Genomic DNA, 16,759 nt, shown 5'->3' with positions numbered 1-16,759 from the left:
CATATTTCTGATGAATTAAGAAACTTTACAAGTAGTCCATACTGGTTATGGTATTTTAGAGGAGTATTCAAAAACGCTGCCACAATCTAACTCACTTCTACAACAGTTGTTCATAGATTCTACCCTACTTGATTCTTTTCAAACTACTCATAGGACAACCTAATGTGGAAACAGATTTTTGTTCCTGGTTAATAACTAACCTCCTGGTTACTTTGTTTTGTACACACCTACAGCATTTTTTACGTACACTGTGCCCTGCTTGAACTCTTGAACACTCTGAACGTGCAACTTGCTGTGACACTGTGCTACTGCTTATGTAGTTATTTTCTGGATGAGATGCCAGAATTTTAACCCATAGTCTTTTTAATCCATTTACAATTCCCTACCTGAATGTCCCATCTTACCCTGACATCCCATACCCACCTCCTTCCTTTTCATTTCCTAATGATCTCTGTGGGTGTAGTTCACCTCTGGTCTCTTCCATAGAAGTCATTTCCATTGAACATCCATAGAACTTATTGCTCATATTAGCAATTCTGGCATTTAATGATATACTACCACATTCGATATTACTTTTTCAGGTGCATGTGTTTTGTTCCTCAGGTGCACAGTAAGTTCCTTTGTAATAGAGTTCATGACACATTTCTTTGTACCCTCAATAGCAGAGGATGAGAATATAGTAAAAATTCACTAACGTGTACACATTAAGAATGTTGCTTTAATATGTTTGGTGCACCGCAAAATTAATCAACTATCTTTATGGTCATAGGTCACTTGTTGCACAAATGCATTTCTTTAGGTTCCATTCTCCTAGAAAGCAAAAATACAAATCTCTCACATTTAAATTAACTTAGACCAGATGATTTTTCCAAACCACTGATCACCTAAATCTCTTACTGCTACGCCAATTTCATAACACTTATGCATGCCTAATAAAATCAAGATAAAAATATTTTTAATTGCATCAAACTACAATTAATATTTTATCATTTTTAAGCTAATTCATAAGACCAGGGAGAATTTTTTTTAAATGTTCTAAAAGATGCATGAGAAAATTCTGTGTAACTAAATAAATACAACATTTTCAATGTTACCCACCTCACAATTCTCTTCTTCTACTTAGCATAGCAGAGTGCAGGCCAAAACCTTATGTTGGGGCCTTAATTTTTAATATTCTGCATGGAATGAAATTAGAATAAAACATGATACAGAAAAGGGGCCTCTCTTCTTTATTCTCAAAATATGATGTCCTCTATCCTATATAAATCTAAACATTCAGGTCTTCCTAGAATGATAATAAGCATACTTAATTAAACTAATTCTTATTTCTCTCATTTGCCCCATTCTTCCCAGTATCAATCATATTTTACTCCCTTTTGAATTTTAAAAGGGGAGAAATTTAAGACTGAATACCAAATATTAATTCATACTAACTCTTTCAAAACCTCTCAGGATTCTGGAAGGCATTCAAATCAGGAATCTGACTCATATGAGTTATTCTTAAAGGAATCATTACCACCTTTAATAATAACAATATTAATAATTATGTTTAAAATGAGTATTCATTGTGTGCTGACTACCTTACTATTATCTCATTTAATCACGACAACCCTATGAAGTAGGCAATATTATCGCCTTTTTATTTACTGCCTCTACTTTACAGATAAAAATTTTAAATAAAAAATGTTAGCAATCTGCCTAAGACCACGCAGCTAGTTTAAGGAGAAATGAGTTTTGCATTATGGTTGATCCGTTGCCACAACCCACCCCTCTATCCATTTTACTGGCACCTCTACTAGTGCCATTAACCACACAACTCTTTTTACTCATTTTAACATTTGAAGTTTTGTTAATTCATCGTTCCTTTCGAAGATTGGTAAGAATTAATTACTACTGAATGATTACATTGATTTTTTTTTTTTTAGCTAATGGAATTTTTAATGAAAATAATACTAAGGGAGATGATGGGAAACTGCAAGTCTGCAAATCAGCCATAAAAGCAGCCTCTTAAGATTCACAAGATGGTCAGATTTAAAAAAAAAAAAAATGAATAGTAAAATTAAATCTGCCTAGTAATTTATTTTGGGGGTGCTGAGGGTGCTGGTGGACATAACCAATAATTCCTAAATAATAAGATTTTCCAGAGATGAACCTTAGTATATGTTTTTTAAAAAAGAAAACCCATTGCTCTAAGCCTGTGAGACTAACCCTTCTTAGCATCCATTTGCTGGATTTCAATAAGGCATTAAACAGTGTATGTCAAAACTCTTCATCTTGCAAGAAGAGAATGCTAGCCAGCCTTAATGCTTTTACACATGTCTCTTTTCCAGAGTGTCGTTTCCACTTGCTGTAACAACCCCAGCTACAAGGGCCTTTATCTGACAGTCAAAGTTTAAACAGTAACCAACCTGAGAGAAAGAGATTCTTCGTTATTAAAATGGGGGGGGGAGGGGCCTCCACCAGAAACTTACAAAAATGGGGGTAAGTTGGGGAAGAAACTTAGATAATGGACAAAGAACTAAATCCAAACTCAAAACAACAGGAAGGATATTAAGTGGCCTAATGTTCACCTCTGTGTTCTGGCCTACATATACTATTTTAAACAATTCTAGCCAGAAAAGTATCAAAAATTTAATGCATGCAATAGTGAACTTGCCATCATACCTTCTAAACCTGCTTTCTCATTCCTAGAACAGGTGATGGCCACCTGAGGAATCCAAAGATGTGGGACTTATTCTAGATCTTTTCCTTGCTCTTATATCCCACTACTAGTAACTCACTCACTAAATCTGGATGATTTTACCTTCTAAATATTTATTGAATTTGACCCTCTTCTCCTTTCTTATCACCACTGAACTAGTTTTAACCCCATCTTCTCTTACTAGTGCAATTGCAAGACTGCCTATGTGGAATCCCCTCCCCTCTAATTTCTCCTCCAATCTACTCTTCATATGCCATCCAACTAAATATTTTTCCCTATATAAAACCATTAAAGGCTACTCACTGCCTAAATCAGTAATTATCAAAAATCCTTAAGCTTCTAAATTCAATATTCAAATAAGATTTTATAAAACAATCCCAGCCTGGGGTGTTCTATTTGTAGGAAATGGGGGATCCCTGCTAACTCATCTCCTACCTCCACGCCTACCTGGCTGATATCTGTGAGGTTCCTCAAAGTATATGAAATGCACAGGTGGAAGAATTACATTTAAGTTCTTAGCACCCCACCCCCAATGGCCAGACCCTATCTTCTCTTCCCAGTTTATTTCAGTAATCAGCCCTAAAGATGGCTCCCAACGAACTCCATCTCCCAGTATTCATGCTTTTGTGTAATTCTCTCTCATATTATACCAGGGGTTGTCCATGTGACCAGTAATAGAATATGACAGAAGTAATAGTATGCCAATTTCAACATTATTTCATAAAAGACATTGCAGCTTCCATATCCCCCCACCTCTTCTTTTGTTCCTTCCTCTCCCTCTTCCTCTCAGATTACTTGTTCTATGAAAAGCCAACTGCCAACTTCCATGTATTAGCTACTCTATAGTCAGGCCCATGTAGTGAAGACCTGAGGTCTTCGGTCAGCAGTCATGTGACTGAGCTTGGACGTGGATCCCCCAGCCCCATCCAAGCCTTCAGATAACCTTGTCCCTGTCCGACACCTTGACTATAACCTCATAAGAGACCCTTAACCAGAATCTTAGTTCAGCTGCTCCCAAACTTCTTACCTATAGAAATTTTAAGATAATACATGATTATTGCTTTAAATCAAAAAGTTTTGGAGTAATTTATTATATAGCAATATATAACTAATACATTCTTATTCTCTCACAATTCCTTATCTTGTACTTTTTCCTCTAGTTTGAAGTTGCCCCAGTGACACTATGCTGTTTCCTATCTCTCTCCTATTTTTTTTTCTTTTATTTGCTTAAAAGGCCCCCTCCTTGCCTTTCTTCCCCCAGCTAACTCCTGCTCCTCACATAGGCATCATATGCTCCAGGAAGCCACCCCTGAAGCTCCAGTTTGGGCTCAGTGATCCTATTTCAACCATTTTTCTCCCAGGAGATACTGGGCCCTATATTTCTAGTATTTACTAGATAAAGAGTAGGATCTTGATAAAAGTTTACTGAACTGAATTATTGATGAGGGCACAGCAGTACTTGGGAAAACAAATTACTAAGAGGTGCTATTCATTTCACTATCTCTGCATGTTCTTAGCGTAGCAAGAAATGGTGCCATTTACTTTTCATTATGCTAAGCTAAACTCAGTATCTCATCAATGGAAAAACGTTTGTATTAATTAACACTTGTCTGTTTTAAACCGTTGTTTACAAGAAAGCTCTCACTACCTTGTTGTTTGGCACCAACACTGGTTCCACCAAGAGTGACCACTAGCAAAAGTTAAGACAAAGCATGGTCCTTGGCTCTTCTGCTAGGCACTGGGATAAATGAACTCCAAAGGGCAGGCAGTGTGCTTGAGGAAGAAAGTGATGGATGTAGTAGAGGGAGGGAGAAATAAAATGAGGTGGGGAGAAGGGGCTGTGTTCAGCTGTGCTGCTTGCTAACCATACTATCACTGTAGGCCAAGTGACAAAATAATATCAATAACTCCAAAAGGAGCTTCAGTTAGATTTTCACAGGCCAAAAATAATGATACTCAAAAATGGCTGGGTTTAGAAGATTGCATCTTTTCTCCCTATACAGAGAGGTATCTTGGTGGAAAAACAAAAAGAAAACACAAACCAATGAGCTAAGGTCTATACCCTAAAAACATAGCTCTGGGAAAGGAAGAGTGAAAGGATGGGGACGGGGTGCTAAATTATTGAAAATACTCAGAAGAACAGAAGAAGCAAAAGAACAACTCAAATATTAGCTTCCAGATAAGATTTTAAATCTTTCCTTTTGAATGCATAATATATAATGTTTAATATAAAATATTAAACCAGATCCATACAGTTACAGAACATTGCTTTCTGATAACCAGTATAAAACACCAGTGAAAAGCAAATACTTGGCATAGAAAATAAAATTATGAATAAGAAATAGTAAGTATATGACAGATTTAACAGATTTCTTTATAAAAGATTATAAAAGCATTTTCAAAAGTCTTTCAACCTGATAATGTAATTATGATGGGGAAAATTTTTATAATTGAAAGATAAGAGTTAAGTTGAAAGGCAACATGAAATAAAAACATACAATAAATAATTCGTAAATTAAATGAAAAATGTTCACTTGATATAACAACAAAAAAAATATATCTTTGTGTTTGATTGTATAACTGTTTTTTTCTAAAGAATATTTCTTCTAAATCATTTTAACAATGATAACTTCTTCTATAAAAAGGTTTTTTTGCAAGAATGACAGAGATAGGTAAATTGTTGCTGCTCTTAATTTTATTTTCTGCATTTGTAGTCATCTCCTAGTTTATAGAAGATCTTAATATCTACTCTCTGATCCAGTATCTCCCACATGAGAAAACCAAGAGCTCTGGGGTCATTAAAATGGGTACAACTCCAAAAAAGCCACATGAGATAGACATGCCTTCATTATGTAGATAAACGGACATGAAAATGGACATTTCTCAAGACTAATTGGAATTTTTCTTGGAAAGTAATTCAGTGTGCATGCCTATTATATGCATCTTAATATTAATTATGCATTTAAAGGTTAAAGTTAATGAAGCTCATCACCCCAATAATCCTTGTCTACATTGTTATTTAGTCACCAGGGGGAGCTAATACCGCTCTGTGGGTAGGTAGAGTCCTAGAATTAGATTTAAAAAAAAAAGGGGGGCGGGGGAGCGGGATTAAATTGATGTGGTATTAAATATAATTCAAACATGGTCCACAGTGTCCATAAGGCAAATATATCACACATGCAAAAAAAGTTTTGTATACATCTTCTTTTATTGTTATTAAACAAAGAACCTTGAAAACACTGTCATCAGTTAGTAGAATCTTGCTGTGTGCTTAATAGAGGACATACATAAACCCAGTGACTTATGGATGTTTTCTGTCCTATTAGAGTCTTACTCACCATCCAGATTTTGCACATTCATCCATTTACTGCACTGACTCTTATTTTCTTGGTTTGAAGCACTACTATGATTCTACATTCTAACAGCTTATCATTTGCTCAAAAATACCCCATATAATTACATTATTATTATAGTGAAACAAATGTCTTTCTTTCCTTTTGCTTAGAATATTTTCTTCTGTTCCAAGTATATTTTTTTAGCACTTTTAAGGTGTGTTCAAAGAGTTCCACCCAATAATCTACTTAAATTCATTCTACAATTCACCCAGGAGACATAATCCCTTTAAACTTTGAGAAGCCCCAATTGGAACAAAGAGGGGAAAAGGGTTCAGACTTTGTGGAATAATCACCTCTAATCGATCAATTTCCCCTGAAGGTAAAGTCGAAAGAAAAGAGGAGTGGAGAGTTCCAGTCCAATTCCTTGAAGTTTAAAGGAACTAAGCCCTGAGGCACAGCATAGGCTGATTCTTGCCTGCCCCTCCCAAGGCCTATTAAGAGGTCATAGATATCTGTGACATTGCTGCCATTCCCCAAAGACAAGATCCCCAGCCATGGACTGAGCACAAAAAGAAAGGATAGGGAATTAGTCTACTTTCAATAGCTACTCTAGCCAACTCACTACCCTATAAAGGAAGTAGGTATCTATCAATCACAGCTACCCTATATTAAAAAAAAATTTTAAGTGCGGTAATACAAAAGTATAAAAAGTCAACATCTTAAGCTTTATCATGTTGAATTTCACATTTTAGGACAGTCTATGTGTGGCAGAAATGTTGTGTGCACATAGCTAAACATTGCTCTGTTTACAAGTCAGACTGAATGACTGCAGAGGGCCGAGGAAACAGTTGGTCTCTTTTAATTCATTTTCCCCCACAAAAGAGGCCCCACTGTTTCCACATCCCAAATACAGCCCTTCATTTATAATTTTTATACTTCTCCACAGGGACACAGTGACAGCTTTAATTACCATCAATGACCATCAAGGACACGGTGGAAATTCTTGAAGATATTCTCCCATGGTTTGTGTTCTTGACATTTTATTTACAATTTTTAGCAAATAAATTCTGAAACTACAGAATTGGATGATTATATATTCGTTATTAATTATATAACTAAGGCAAAACCATTTATCTGAATCAACTGCGGTTCCATAAGACATCCAAAAGGTAACATTTTTTTAATACTCAGACTAATAATGCCAGTTGTCTTCTTGAATTCTATTCATTTCAAAATGCTAACTTCAAAATATCTCAAATTAATCAAGGAGCAGATAATTTGCTAATACAGTCATAGCTAACACAGGATTATTCTCCACTTAGGTTTTACTTGCAAAAAATAAAATGAGTGTGAGAAATCTTCTATTTCTAGGAGATTTCATCTTTCAGGAACTTTCCATTCATAAGCAGTAGCTTTCTTGTGATTCAAATGGTATTAACAAAGGCTGAGAGTAAAAACACCTAATTTTAAAAAGAACATCAAAAAATACAGAGAAATTTTCTTAAATTACCCCATCCACCATTCAAACTATTTAATTTTAATAAATTAATACATGTAATAACTCATCATTCACAGTGGGAAAATGTAACTCATAGATAAAATCCTTTTGTAAATCCCAATTACAATGTCTAAAGGCATTCAAAGAGCATCTAGGAAATAATGAACCTAAAAATGATTGTTTTATATCCACATTTTGGTAGAGAATTTCACAAACATATCAAGAAGAGAATGGTAGACTACACAGCATTATCAAGTTTTACAAATAGCAAAATCAATGTGGAAGATCACAAAGCTTTCAAAGCAGGTAATAGTTTAACTGACCCTTCCTCTAAAACCAGAAAAAGGAGCTAACTCAGCCAACAGGTCTGAGGTTGGAACTAATTATAGAGGATTGCTTTTTCTCCAGTAAATGCATAGAAGAACTTAGCAAGGGCCCTGCCGGACTAAGAAAATAACACACTTATTAGCCTCACCACTGTCTCTAAAACTGTAAGGAGCAGAGACCCACTGAGTTGTTTAACACATGATGAAATAAATGGTAGTCAAGATACTCTGAGTATTTAGCAAACAATCAGATTAGATGCCAACCATAAATAGCCATCAATAAACAAATCAGACCTTCCTGAAAGCAGCCTGAGCACCCTTGCTTTTTCGGTCTCTTCCCACATCTCGAAATAGTATAGTTTACTTAATGCCCAGTGAAACATGTATGGATCATCTCATTTAATGTTAACCAAACTAATTCACACAAAATCCTCACATTCTGAAAAGTGATTTAAAAAGTTTTACACAAAGAAACTACATGATATTGATAGTTGAACACAAGTAATCAACAAGAACGCGGCAAAGCTGGCCCTCCCACTCCTAGCTCTTTGCCAGCCACCGCATAAAGGAGGGGTAAGAAGCACTTTAAGGAGATCTGACCAAATGCTAGAAAAACAAAATTGAGATCAGAAAAATTATTTGAGAAATACCATTATGTTCACCATTAATAATGATGAACCTCATCAATTGTAATAACATATATTTTCTCTCTGGTGGTTTTTGAGATCACTTTTCCAGCTCTCACAACCATTAAAATAAATTGTCAAAATACATGAATCTAGACCAGGACTTCGAAAGAACATCAATTTATTTTCAAAACCTGTTTGGTTCATCTTTACTTCATTTTTCAATTTCTATTTTTGTGTATGTTGTATCATTCACATATGTGATGTATTAATAAATACCTATTATGAAGATGCATATGAATTATTTTTTACCAAAAAGTTTGAAAACCACTAGCCTGAAAAATAAGAACTATGTGCAGGGGGGCTGGGAATGGACTCAACGGAGCCCATGAAACTGCATTTTGGGAGCTTAGAGGATTTCAAGAATGAAGTATGCTGAAAAAGTAAGAAAATATTTTTGGTAGGAAACCAAGAATTGATCAAAATGGAAGAAAAAAGAAAATGAAACATACAGTTCCTTAATATATAAATAATTATATAAAAATTAATAAATTATGAATGAGTTAATATAGAAATTAATATTCAAAAATGAAAATAAGTTATAATGACATAAGCCTAATTGATATAAACTAAAAAGTTAAAATGTCACATTTATTTTATGTAAAATATTTCAACTGATTTGAAAAAGAAAACAATATAGTTTCAGTATGCTTCTATGGAAACGATGCTTCATCCATAAAGCACTCGTTTCCCTTATTCCCACTGCCAACAGAACTAGCTGTTATGGTATTTGACTGTCAAGGAGAACCAATCAGTCTTTAATTTAGAAAGGAAAAAAGTCTTTCACTTTTTAAAAAAATTCTTTGGCCAAAAAAATTCCAGACATCTAAAAGTCTTCAGTTCACAAAATCTGTGTGAAGCTTCCAGGAAGTCTCATAAGTTTAAAATCAAAGTAAGTGAACATATACTATTTGATACTGATGTACAGCGTCCACTCCTTGGTTCAGTTTATTTTCCTCAAAAATGTGAACTTGTACAGTAATAATATTTGTAAAGAAGCCACAAATACAGTTAGGGCTTTATCAACCTGGTCTACAAACATGTTCTCCCAAAGTGCAACATCCTTGCTGTCACACATATCTCTACCTACTCATCTTACCAACAGTATGGTGGGCCAGAGGGTTTAGAATGAATACGTTGCAATTTAGATTTTTCTGCATTTACACAGAGGCAAATCACATTAATGATGTGAAAGAACACTTAAGAGACAACTCAAGTTTGCAAATTAGCAAGAGAGAAGAGAAAAATGACTCAGAACAACAAGCATACAATATTACCAAATGCACTTTACACATTTATCCTGTGAAGTATAGCTTAGTTTTGATGATTTACAATGCTAGTTCTAACTCGGCTTTGTAAGCATAATAGAGTCTCCGTAATCTCAGCCTTCCTCATAACACCCTGCTATTAAATCTTTGTTGAGAAGTGTGATGAGACCTCTCTGGCTTCCAGCCCTCCCCACCCCCTGAGGGAATTGGCAAGAAATGATAGGGTTTGTGGATTAGTAAAATGAGAGGTTCTCTGTGCTTTTCCCTCTTTAAATATATATTTTGCTAATCTATCTTCTGCACCAGAGAGTCCCAACAGCATTAGAGCGTTGATTTCGCTCCCTTCCCAGACTCTCTTTCCTTCCAAGAAAGAGAGCAAGGCTGGGGCAAGACAGGTGGCTTCCATCTACTGCTGAAATTGAAGAGTAGGATTTAATATTTTTTTCTTTCACCTTTCCCCTTATTCCTTCAAGCAGGGATGAACATAACTTACACATGTTGAATTGTAGACTAGAGGAAATTGCACCATGAGACAAAGAAGAAAGAACTCTTTTTGAGTGCCACCTTGTCCCGTACTATCCTTAGGGACTGTTTCACTTTCTCCTAGATCAGGACGCTTGTCTAGAATAGAGCTCACACTCAAGCATACCACATCAGTGATGAACTCCATGTATTGTGCGTATGACCCTTTAGACCTCTGGGTCTCCTCCTGGACCTACTGTCTGTCAGTTCAGTCCAGGTTATTACCGATATCTACTCATGAATTGACCTGGGGCATACTCAATCCCTTAGATGACTTTCACGTCTAGGTCAAGAATTGATCATCTTGTTCCATATTTGAACTTCATTTTCTAATGCTTGGTCTAGTCTGGGCTCACTTGGCAAAACTATTCCAAGATTTCAAGACTTTTGATATAGAGTGAATCTGTTTCCATCTCGGCACATTCTCATAGGAATGGCCTCACCTTTGGGAATAAAAGTCACCAAAAAAACCAGATCTTAAGGTACCAAGAAACCCTCTGTTAAAGGATGGGAGGAACCTCAAGGGAAGGTTCCTATCAGTTCTCTGACAATGCAACTACTGTAACTCCTATAGGCATATGACAATAGAATATCTCAGTTTTCTGTTCTTTTGCAATTGATAAGGATTAAGATGTTCTTCTCTCTTATTCTACTCTTTACTTAACTCATGGGTACACTACTCAGAATTCCCTCTTTATTCATGTAAATTGTCCACCAAAGAGTCTTCAGACTAAGGTCTACCTGAGTAAGACAGAACATGTAAGTAAACACTGCAAAATTAATAGAAGGGAAAGGTAAGCCACAAGCAAAGAAAAAAGTTGAGAGGACAGCAAGAGACTATAAAACAGGGAGAAATAAAGAGGAGAAATATGAACAACAAAGAAATTTAGAGTCTTGAAGAAAGGACAGGAATCAGGAAAATTAGCAAAGATACAAATATGGCTAGATGAAGTTAAAAGACAAAAAGAATGAAAAAGAATAATGAAAGACAGAGTAAAACTAAGAATGAGAAGGAAAACAAATAGAAATATACTCCTCTGCTAAACTAGCACTTTGTCCATCAGCGGGGGGCGGGGGTGGGGGGTGGGAGCAGCAGCACCAAGAAAAGCAGTAACTCAAACAGCAGGAAACAAAAATTAAAAGTCAGACCTCCTAACTTACATTAAAAGGCTATATATACTCAAGGAAGAAGGTAAAAGTATCATGTTACTTTTTTAATTAAAATGCTTCTAGTGTCTTTAATCTTTTCCATATTAGACCTTTAGCCAATTCAAGTTTCAGCTTTAACACCTTCAACAGACATGAATGATTCCTGGTTTGTTTCTCCCTCTTTTTTGCTCTCTCCCTCTCTCTGATCCTCTTCTGCTTTTCCTCATCAATCTACCAATCTCCCCAAGAAATCATCCTGAACAACAATAAACAGGACCAAAGTCCATCAGGTTCGCCTTTCCTGAAATGTGTTTCATTAAGTCATAAATAAGCCTCTGTTTTCCTACCTTTGAGTTAAATGTTTTGTTATGTGAGCAGAGACTAAATTCCCTGCTTTAGAAAGCTTAAGATCAAAATATTTTATTAGAGTTTGGGTTGGTTTGTTTGTTTTTTTTTTGAGAAAAACAATATTTAACCCATAAATATTATCTTCGCCATACTATGAGCTGAAAATCTAGTATTTTCTTCACTGATATTAAAGTTGTGTAGTATAAAAAGAAATAGATATATAATATATAAAGTTGTAAAGGAACATTGTATTTTGCTTCTATTTCATAGAGCTGAACATAGGGATAACTATATGATGAGAACTCAATAAAAAGTAAACACTAAGTAAAATTTAAAGTTTAGTTTTTAACCTTGCACATGAGAGATAACCCACTCTTACCTAAGGTAAGATTTCTTGCTGGCATAGTATGTACTGGCCATGTCAGTTAAGTTCCCATTTCTTTACCCTAATGTTAGTGTTGATTCTTTAAAGAACTAACTATTCTACTGAAAATAGAATCGGACCCACTGCCCGCATTTAGTAGGATTTTCCAAAACTTATTCACTGAGGAAAAAATGTATTAAATGAAGTCAATTAAATGTATGAGCTAGAAAATGCAAATAAACCCACAAAGAATACCTATATACACCAACAAAATGCTAAAATTAAAAAGACTGGTAACACAAATATTAGCAAGGATGCACAACTGGAACTCTCAGACATTACTGGTGGGTGTGTAAAATGGTGTAACCAATGGATAAAGGTTCAGAAGTTTTCATACAGTTAACCATACCCCACCCTACTCCCACAACCCAGCAATTCCTACTTATTAAGTAACTCTTACTTATTAACTCAAGAAAAATAAAACATATGTCCACAAAAAGGTCTGTATAGAAAGGTCCACAACAATTTTATTCACAATAATCACAAACTAAAAATAACCAAAATATCTAACAGCAGGAAAATCAAAAACAAATTATAAGATGAAATATTGCTCAGTGATAAAAAAAAAAAAGAACAAATTACTCATATACACAACATAAAGAATCTCACAGACATATGCTGAACAAAAGAAGCTGGACCATAAAAAAAAAGTACATACTGTGTGACTTCCCTTATAAGACATTCTAGAACAGTCAAAACTAATCTATAATTTAAAAAACTTAAAAGCTAGTTACTTCTAGTAGAATATTATTGATTGGAAAGGGGTACGAGGGAAATTTCTAGGGTGCAAGCAACTATCTTAAAAGAAATGTGAATCACAATGGTATATGTATTTTTTCAAAATTCATCAAATGATACACTTACAATTTATATATTTCACTATATGTAAAAGTTATGCTAAAAATTATAACAATATTTATAAACGACATTTAAGCTTGTTAGTTGGTCTGCTTATCATGATGATATGAATAAGCAATTTTGGAACTTTTAATGTGTATTCTAGATTCAAGAACATGAGTAAACATATTGAAGATGATAGAAGCTAGGTTTCTCACTGCTAAAAAAGGTAGGAAAAGGAAAGGAAAAACACTAAGATGTACCAGAAGTGTTGGATTTAATTAGAGGTGCCCATAAAAACATATGGTTCTTATTAAAGAGAGAAAAATACACTTATGTGTATATATGTGTATTTTATGAATTATATTCAATATACTATATTCAATATACATATACATTTCCTAATTCTGTCTACTGAAAGTTCTACTAAAATCGATTTACCTATAACAACACACAGTGCTCATATATTGGTTTCTAAATACCTTCGTTCTCTTAAAATCGATTTACCTATAACAACACACAGTGCTCATATATTGGTTTCTAAATACCTTCGTTCTCTTAAAGGAACAAGGGCCCCTTGGAAAAAAGGCTGATTGCAGGACTGAGACAAGAACATGATGAGCCTGGAGCATCTAAATGCAGCAGAAACTAAGTAAGTCCTCAAACAATGATGGAGACATAGTAAACTGACACAGGACCCAGTCTGAACGAAATCCCACTGGCTAAATCTTGGGCATTCTGGATCTCAAAATGATAGTACTAAATTATGACCTACTGAATAAAACTTCCAAAGTACATGGTGATATGAATAAACAAATGAATGAATAAGAAAGAACAGTATAACAGGAGGCCAACTAATACAAAAATACAAAAATTGTAGAGTTAACATAGATATTTTAGGATGAGTATATTTACATAATGACAAAGTATCTTCCCACAAATTGCTTATTATTTACAAAAGAAAAATAGTAACTTTACACTGGAAAAAGTTGGTGGACACCACCTTAAACGAGTATTCACTGTTGACTCACATTGGAACAAATCAACATCACTCATTTCGGGATCTGACGGCCTGAGAAGAGCACATCACTTGGTGGTGTTCTTGCCATGCACGTACATAAATAACTTGAATTTAATCATGAGGGAACATCAAATAAACCCAAATACAGAGGGTTATCCTATAAAGTAGCTGGTAGGTACTCGTCAAGAAAGGCAAAGAAAAGCTGAGAGGTCATTCCAAGTGAAGGGAAAGAAAAGAGACCTGACAATTAAATGTTATGCATGACCCTGAATCCTAGAAGAGGAAAAAAAAAAAAAAAAGAGCTCTAAAGGATATTATTGGAACAATTGTTGAAATTTAAACTTTGATTGTGGATTAGATAATAGTATTCTACAGTGTTAAATGTTATCTTTCCTGATTTTGAATAGTGTGCTGTGGTCATATAAGAGAATGTATTTGCTCTCAGGAAATATGCAGGATATATTAAGAAGGGTGTGATGTCTCCAACCTTCTCTCAAATGATTAAGAAACACTGATGAAAGAGAGACAATGATAAAGTAAATGGTGTAAAATGTAAACAGTTGGTGAATCAGGTAAATGGTATTATGGGAGTTACACATACTATGCTTGTAATTTTTCTATGAATTTGGAATTGTATCAAAATAAAATTTACTGAAAACAACAAAAAGTAGGTACACGGTCAATGTTCATATAAGCTTCATCAATTCCCATTCTTATGTTCCAAAAACTGAAAATGGGTTTTCTGCAAGAAAATAATAAACTTAATGCAATCCCTTCTTGAGAAGCCACAGTGCACCTTAATAAAGAAGTCTATTTAATTGGATTTAATCCAACATTTTCACAATAATCTGTGTCAAGAAACCTTGTTAAAATGGAACACCTATTAAAATCTTACAAAAATATCAATATTCTGTGGAAAACAGTTGGAGAACCACTTGCCTAGTAAATACATTTCCTATACATGGTTAATTGAAGAAAGATTTGTGCTAAGAAAATAAAATAGAGGAAGAGAACTACAAACACACACACACACACACACACACACACATATACACACACACGCGCGCGCACACACACACACACACACACGCAGTGTCAGCTTCCAATATAGCAAGAGAAAGATGACATGAATCTAAAAAAAGATATCTACCTAAAATGTCCCACTTAGTCTTATATAGTACATTCTTGTATATTTTTATTAATATATTTTTAAAGAAGGTAGAAATCTGGTAAATCAAGCTTTAGTTTTAGATAACAATTAAATTCAACAGGGCATGCTTCATGTCATTTTAAATCTGATTGTTCCCATGAACTGTATAGCAGCATAGCGTCTGTGCCTTAGTGAATACCTATTACGGGCCAAAGTCTCAGAGACTACTATGATGAATAAGACAGTTCCTGCCATCCACGAGCTTTCAGTCTAATGAAGGAGATGGAAAAGTTAATACATGCAGTAAAAACTGTGATACTCAAGAATAAATAAGCACTGAACTTTATGGTAACACAAAAATGCACCAAACTCAGCCAGAGAAGGATCAAGAAAAGTTCCCTTGAGGAGATAATATTTAAACTAAAACAATGTAATGCATACTAAATTTCTTTGAAAAAAATATTCAGAAGGTATTCTTAAACTTTATTTCAGCTACCCAGTGTTAGCACCTATCAGGCATTACTGTAATTTGAGAAAAAAAGTAGAAATGAAAATATATCCATTAACTATTAAAATCTAGGTACAATTCGAAAGCTAAGAAAAACTGACACTGAGTTTGCCCTAAATCACCATCTTAGAATACTTTCTAAAGCACTTCTAGACTTACTTAGGTAGGTATTTAAGAATAGGAGTAAAATAATTAGAAGGGGGGAGGGGAAATGAACTGAAAAATCAGAAATAAAACAGTGAGAAGACAAGAAGTGATAAGTATTGTTTACCTGTCAGCTGACATTGATTAATCTTGTGTTCCGTGATATCGCTCAGTGATTCGAACACCTGCAGGCAGCTGTCACAGCTGTGCACAGCCTCGTCCTCTAACTCCTCTCCGTCTTCCGGCCTCTTCTTACAGTCTATTGCCTCTCCATCTTCAGCCTTGTCTTCAAGTTTACAGTTGGGGTCTGAAAAAAATCAAAACTGTAAGTATTGAGTTTAAAGACAGGTTATTTTAAAGTAACATTTAATCTTCTTGCTACCAAAAACAGAAACACAATTTTCCTCAAAGTTGCAACGGGAGGGCTTTATGGCAGATTTTATTACAGAAGAATAAAAAGTGAGTCTTCCCTAAAATTTTTCAGTTTGTGATGTCTGAGGTTTTTCTTTTCTTCTTCACTATGTAGCCCTTTTCCCATCTCTTCTTCCAAATAATTTGCCACCCTTATGGTTAACTTTGCCACTTTTTCATAGTCTTTTTTTTTGGGGGGGGGGTTGCTTTAAAAAAGAGAGACAAGTCATTTTTAAACTTAAACAGTCTCCAATGGAAAGAGGAAAAAAAAACACTGTGCTTAAGAATGAATTTCTTTTCTGTTAAATATACTCTTTCATGAGAAATTACCAGAATTAGCCAAAAGTCTAGAATAAGCTAAGCTAATTACCATAGGCACAAAATTGACCTTTACTTAAGAACTGGTCAAAACACACAGTTACCCCATTATT

At 34.7% G+C, this 16,759-nt stretch overlaps 1 protein-coding gene across 4 annotated transcripts in view; it reads right to left on the bottom strand.

Moving 5' to 3' along the window:
- ZNF521 (zinc finger protein 521) overlaps positions 1 to 16,759 on the bottom strand; it is a 269,073-nt gene that overhangs the window by 224,945 nt on the left and 27,369 nt on the right. For all 4 annotated transcript variants that reach the window (XR_001517663.1, XM_006920019.1, XM_015595663.1 and 1 more), the window contains one exon: positions 16,045 to 16,224. Coding sequence is in view for 2 of the 4 variants with exons in the window: in XM_006920019.1 (XP_006920081.1) it covers positions 16,045 to 16,224 (180 nt within the window). In the remaining 2 variants the exon portion in view is untranslated. The remainder of the gene's footprint in view (positions 1 to 16,044; positions 16,225 to 16,759) is intronic.

Source organism: Pteropus alecto, unplaced genomic scaffold, assembly GCF_000325575.1.
Source record: "Pteropus alecto unplaced genomic scaffold, ASM32557v1 scaffold146, whole genome shotgun sequence".
Taxonomy (NCBI): domain Eukaryota; kingdom Metazoa; phylum Chordata; class Mammalia; order Chiroptera; family Pteropodidae; genus Pteropus; species Pteropus alecto.
This window is presented reverse-complemented; position numbering and strand designations above follow the sequence as displayed.